The sequence below is a fragment of the Pteropus alecto genome, unplaced genomic scaffold (assembly GCF_000325575.1).
Source record: "Pteropus alecto unplaced genomic scaffold, ASM32557v1 scaffold43, whole genome shotgun sequence".
NCBI classification, from domain to species: domain Eukaryota; kingdom Metazoa; phylum Chordata; class Mammalia; order Chiroptera; family Pteropodidae; genus Pteropus; species Pteropus alecto.
Window position 1 is genome coordinate 1,012,063 of NW_006435764.1, and position 6,304 is coordinate 1,018,366.

Consider the following 6,304-nt stretch of genomic DNA (forward strand, 5'->3'; position numbering starts at 1 on the left):
GGAGGGACAGCTGGGAGTGCCAGGCCTGGCACCACCTGCCCTTGGTGGGACTGGGGGCTACGGAGGAAGGAGGGGAGGGGGCCGGCGTCTTCAGTGGGGGACCTGTATGCGATATACCCGGCCCGTGGGGGCTGCCCCCAAACTCAGGGACCCCCCTCACTCAGTGTGGGGAGCCGTAAGCCTGCAGGCCTGTTGGGGTCTCACGTGCTGGTGCACCTGGGTGGGGCAGGGCCCCCGCGGTGGAGCCTGACACAGGGGTGCGGGGCCCCACTCCGCGCCCCTCGGGCTGAACCCTGGGCCTCAAGCACGGAGCCAGAACAGACACAGGAAATCGCCTAATTGCATTTGCTGGGGAACAGCAAATCCCTTGCAGCTGCAGCCGGCTGAGCTGGGGCCACAGGCGGCCGGCTGTCGCCAGCGTCCTGACAGCTCCGCTGAGCGTGCCAAGGGGTCTGGGCCTCTGGCCGGGGGCGCCTTTCCCAGGCCAGAGGCCCCCACCCCACCCCAAGAGAGCCACCCCCATCCCAGTTCCTAGAACAGAGCCCAGCTGCGGCTCAGAGAGGGGCTGAGGTCATGGGAGGGGCCGGGGGGGCTGCATTACTCATATCCTGGGGCCTCCGGAGGGAAAGGGGGCGGGGAGGGAAGGGGCCTCCCTGGCTCCTTGTCCTTGGGCTGCTGGGTCAGGGGCTGTGGAGGGGTGGCTCCTCCCAGCATGGGGCTTTGTGGAGACACTGGGACACCCCTGCCCTGCACCCCGACTCTGCTGCCCCAAGCTCCCCGCCAGGAGGGCTCGGGGGGCCCCACGCTGCGGCAAGAGCAGGGGGCGACCCCGAGAGGGGCCTCCGAGAGGATATTCTCAGAAAATGTGCCTTGGCCTCTCCCAGGGCGGTCGTCAGGGTGACGGCCAGCAAAACAGTAAACAGAGCTGGGGGCCGGGCCCGCCAGCACGCCCTCACCTTGTTCCCGTGTCCCGGTCTGCACGTGCACGTCCGCGTGTGCTCACGTGTGTGCATGGCGCGGGGTGTCTGGGCCCACGGGTGGGGGGCTGCAAGTGCCTACGTGGAGCTCACGGGAAAAGCGCGTGTGTCCGCGTGGGCAGGAGAGGCCCAGGGACGTCCGGCCTGGCACGGGAGCCCAGCGGGGGCCTGTGTGGTGCTGCTGTGGCCTGGACGTGGGGATTCGCACATGTGTCAACACCCCCACGCGGTGGGCTTTGCTGGTGCAGGGTCCCCAGGACTTGGGGAGGGGTCTGAGGAGGAGCCGAGGTCAGCCCCAGGCCTCGGGCCCATGGCACACACCCTTGTGCCACACATGGCCAAGACACCCCAGCAGAAACACGCCTGTGGGCGCGTGCAGCTTAGACATGGGGCGAGAGAACAAGATGGCCGCCTCTCTCCTCCAAAGAGTCTTCCTGGGGTGCCTGCCCCCCCCGGGTGGCTGCAGGACAGGTCCACGGGTACCCTCCCTCCATCCCGCGGCGTGAGGCCCAGCACAGGGGTCCCATTGCCATCTGGAGGGGCTGCTGGTGTGTGCAGCGGGAAGGGACCCCGGCTCCCAGACACCCAACAGCCCCGAGAGCACCCCAGGCTCTCCCTCCCACACAGAGTGAGGCCCCGCAGCCCCCCGGCCGAGGGCCTGGAGGGGGAGGTGGGGCTTCCTGTGCCGCGTGATGGGACCAGGTGTGGGGATGGAGGCTCGGGGGCCTGGGGCGGGCGTTGGGGGTGGGCTGCCGCCCGGGCGGGGGAGCGGGCCTTGAGCTGAGGCTGCGGAGGGGCCTGGCTTTTGTCGGAGAGGCTCCAAGGAGACTTAGGAGAGATTAGATCACGCGCTGGCTGCTGAGGCCTCGGGCGGAGGCCCAGAGGATGGGGAGCTGCGGGGTCACTCAGCGGACACCGGCAGGAAGGGGCTGAGACCCCAGGCCGGGGCTGTGCGCCCTGCAAATGTGGGAACCCACGACTCCCCTCTCCCACTGTAGGGGGGCTGGGGGAGGCAGGACCGTGCGGGCTAAACACCAAGTGTTCGGGGTCTCCTGGCCCAGGGCAGGGGCGGCCAGGCTCGGCCCCTCCAGTCCCAGAGACGCTGAGAAGCTGAGGGGTCAGCACGTGCTGAGAAAGGAGGCCCTCCCGTGCCCAGCTCTGCAGCGCGCCTCAGTTTCCCCATCTCCGAAAAAGCCCAGAGACTCTGTGCAGGGCCCCGAGAGGGCGAGGGTGGGGGGCGCTGGGCGAGCCAAGCCTGCGGGGCCCCAGCTGCAGGCAGCTCCTTCTCCGGCTGCAGGCTCCTCTGGGGGGGCCAGCTTCTCTCAGGGCACCTCTTTCTTGGGAGACAGGAAGGGGCACACCATTTGGGGTGGCTGCCTAGCTGGGTGGCCCTGCCTGCGGCCAAGACCTCGATGGCGTGTGTCCTGGCTCCGCTCAGGGCCGGGAATCCAGGCAGCTGAAGGGCACAGAGGGTCTTGTCCCATCCTTAGGTTGCTCCTGCCTAGACACAGGATCCCCTCCACCACCAGGAGGCACCCGGGCGTGAGATGCCTACAGAACCCAAAGACTTCCCCGCAGAGGGCCCCGTCGCCACCATCTCCTACGACCTCTGCCTTAAAGATGGGGACACGGAGGCCTAGACAGGGCCGGGGCGGTCCAGTGCCCTCCCCACGCAGCCCTGCAAGGCCTGCCTGCACGGGGGAAGCGGGGTGTGGGCCGACGGTGACTGTTTCTCTGTGTCCCCCAGGCTCTCCGCGCAGTGGGGTCTAGAAGATGAGGAGGAGGTCACCCCGGAACGACAAGAGCAGGAGAGGGACAGGCAGCTGGGGACCCAGGACCAGGATGGAGGTGGCCCGTGCCCAGAGCCTCTGGAGCAAGAGAAGCTGTAAGCACCAGGCAGCCCCGCCTGTCCTGCCCCCGAGCAGAGGGGGTTCGGGGGCCGCAGAGCAGACGAGACCAGGGGCAGGATTGGGGGGTGCTCCTGAGTGAGGGTCGTCGCAGCCCCCGGAGCCAGTGGACTCTGCAGGACGCCTGGCCAGAGGCACAGCAGCTTCCCCTCCCCGTCCCCCGCCCCCAGCCAGCTTCCCAGGCTGATCCGGCTCTGGCCGCCCTGAGAGGCCCCAGCCCTTGCTTGGACCAACTCTGACCCCAGCTGCGAGGCCCCCGAGCCCCCCGCCCAAGCTCCCTCCTGCCGGTGACTCACACAGGCCACGTCTACCTTGGCGGGCCAAGGCCGGCTCGCTTCCTCCCAGGCCCAGGAGGCCTCCGTGGCTGGGCTGGGCCGGGCTGTTTTTCCAGCATCGCCCCCTTCCCGGCCCCGTTTTGTTCCATTTTCTCCGAGTCAGCGGCTCCGGGCGGGGTGGGGTGCCGCGGCGGTCACGGCCCTTCGAGCCAGGTCCCTGAAGAAGCAGAGGCTGGAGGTGGGGGAACAGGGGGCTCACTGGTGCCAGAATCACAAGCCTGTGGTGGGGAAACGGGGTACAGGGGCTCACACTGCTGCCTGGGGAAGGAGCCGGGGTCCAGGCCCAGGGGGGCTCAGCTGGGAGAGCAGAAGACTGATCCCCCACCCCACGGGCTGATGCAGGAGATGCAGGCCAGCTCTTGGGGAGTCTTAGACCAATGGGAAAAACACAGGCCAGCTTTTGGGGACCCTGAGATCAATGGGGGAGACACACTCAGCTCTTAGAGCCTTAGACAGATGGGGGAGACACAACCCAGCTCTCGGGGAGCCCTAGACCAATGGGGGAGACACAACCCAGCTCTTGGGGGGCCCTATACCAACCAGGGAGACACAACCCAGCTCTCAGGGAGCCCTAGACAGATGGGGGAGACACAGGCTAGCTCTTGGGGACCCCTAGATCAATGGGGAAGACACGGGCCAGCTCTTGGGGACCCCTAGACCAATGGGGAGACACAACCCAGCCCTCAGGGAGCCCTAGACCGATGGGGGACACACAACCCAGCTCTCGGGGAGCCCTAGACAGATGGGGGAGACACACCCCAGCTCTCAGAGACCCCTGGACCAATGAGGGAGACACAGGCCAGCTCTTGGGACATCCTAGACCAATGGGAGAGACACACCTCAGCTCTCAGGGAGCCCTAGGCCGATGGGAGAGACACACCCCAGCTCTTGGGGAGCCCTAGACCGATGGAAGAGACACACCCCAGCTCTCGGGGAGCCCTAGACCGATGGGAGAGACACACCCCAGCTCTTGGGGAGCCCTAGACCGATGGAAGAGAGACACCCCAGCTCTCGGGGAGCCCTAGACGGATGGGGGAGACACACCCCAGCTCTCGGGGAGCCCTAGACGGATGGGGGAGACACACCCCAGCTCTCGGGGAGCCCTAGACGGATGGGGGAGACACACCCCAGCTCTCGGGGAGCCCTAGACGGATGGGGGAGACACACCCCAGCTCTCGGGGAGCCCTAGACGGATGGGGGAGACACACCCCAGCTCTCGGGGAGCCCTAGACGGATGGGGGAGACACACCCCAGCTCTCGGGGAGCCCTAGACCGATGGGGGAGACACAGGCCAGCTCTTGGGGACCCCTGGACCAATGGGGGAGACACAGGCCAGTTCTCGGGGAGCCCTAGACCAATGGGAGAGACACAGGCCAGCTCTTGGGGACCCCTAGATCAATGGGGGAGATACAGGCCAGCTCTTGGGGACCCCTAGATCAATGGGGAAGACACGGGCCAGCTCTTGGGGACACCTAGACCAGTGGGGGAGACACAACCCAGCTCTCGGGGAGCCCTAGACCAATGGGAGAGACACACCCCAGCTCTTGGGGAGCCCTAGACCGATGGGAGAGACACACCCCAGCTCTTGGGGAGCCTTAAACACATGGGGTAAACATAGCCGTGTTCTTGGGGAGCCCTATGCTCATAGAGTGAACACAGCTGTGGCCTCAGGCAGCTCCAGACTTTGGAGGGGACGCAGCCCCTGGCCTCAGGGACCCTTGACAATGGGGGACTTGGCCCAGGCTCCGGTCCTGCCTCTGTGGCACAGCGTCCGGCCAGCCCGAGCCCCTTCCTGTCCTGCCGCTTCAGCTTGAAGGCCTCGGAGAGCCCCGAACTGGACGAGGATGAGGGTTTCAGCGACTGGTCCCAGAAGGCGGAGCGGCGGCAGCAGGAGCCCCCTTGGGGAGCGAGCCCAGAGGGGGACCCCGAGGAGGACAGGCAAGTGGGGTTCGAGCCGGAGCCGGCCCCAGGCGCAGGCTCTCTGCAAGCCCCCCGAGCCGTGCCTGAGCGATGGCCCGCTGCTCCCCTTCCCAGCCCCCCGAAGGGGCCCCACGGCTGAGAGGGGGTTGAGGGAGGGAGAGAGCCAGACGGGCCGCGAGGGGCTGCGGGGAGAGGCGGTGAGGAAATCTCACCCCTGGGCCGCGGCCAGCCCAGCTGCGGCCAGCGGGTGTTGCCACATCAGCGCACATCTGCAGCCCGCTGACGTAATGGAGGCCCCGGCCCCCTTCCTCCCCGGGGGCTGGCCGGCCTCCATTCCCACGGAGGGGACCAGGTATTTCCAGATGTGAGGCCCGCAGTCGGCCTGGGGGACAAGCTTTCCAGATGTGTAGACGTGTTAGCCGGTCTGAACCGGGCGGGCGGGGGGTGGGGGCGCAGTGCTCCTGAGCCCAGGGATGGGGGCTGCTCTCGGAGCCCCCCAAGTTCAGGGGGTCTGCCGCTCTTGGCGAGACTGTGCTTACAGCGCCCATGTGCTCCGGGGCTCCGGCTGCGGGACAGGGCCCCCCGCTGCCTTGAGTGTCTCCAGAGCCCCGAATCTCCCCCGCTCTGAGCCCCCTCCCAGCCCCTCCAGGCAGCCTGGAGCTCCAGCCGAGACCCTGCGGCCGGTCCACACCCCTTCCCCGTCCTCCCACACCCCTAGAGACATCTGCCTCGCGGAGGCCATGGTTCCGGTTCCGCCCAGCCTCAGTTTCCCCCAGCTGCCTTCGGGAGCTGGTGCACACTCTGCCGTTCCGAAGTGGGGTTTGGGGTCAGGAGTGTGGGTCCCGGCCCTGCTTCTTCCTCCCCGGCGGCCGGCGGCAGGCCACCATCCCCAACAGCAGGGGGCACTTTGTGTCTTCGGTGGAGCCCTTCCCGCCTGCTCTCCTCTCGGCCTCCGCCCCTGCCCGCCTGGCCCTGCTTATGCCGCGGCTGAATGGGCCCTCTGTGTGCCTGCGCTGGCTGGACCCCGGCCCGCCCTGGGTGGTGGGTCTGGGTCTCGGTTGCCACGAACACCAAGGGGCCTGAAATCATGGAAAATGCGAGAATTTCCCACCTTCTTCTCCAGGTTCAGTCCTGCTCAAATGCAGAGCTGCCCGCTGCCCGCGGA

General features: G+C 67.5%; 1 protein-coding gene across 3 annotated transcripts in view; it reads left to right on the plus strand.

Annotated features, from left to right (window-relative positions):
* LSP1 (lymphocyte-specific protein 1) overlaps positions 1 to 6,304 on the plus strand; it is a 23,239-nt gene that overhangs the window by 10,315 nt on the left and 6,620 nt on the right. For 2 of the 3 annotated variants that reach the window (XM_025046338.1, XM_025046337.1), the window contains exons 2-3: positions 2,725 to 2,862; positions 4,962 to 5,157. In XM_025046338.1, coding sequence (XP_024902106.1) covers positions 2,751 to 2,862; positions 4,962 to 5,157 — 308 coding nt within the window. In that variant the 5' untranslated portion in view covers positions 2,725 to 2,750. The remainder of the gene's footprint in view (positions 1 to 2,724; positions 2,863 to 4,961; positions 5,158 to 6,304) is intronic. The other variant, XM_025046336.1, reaches the window with a different exon arrangement.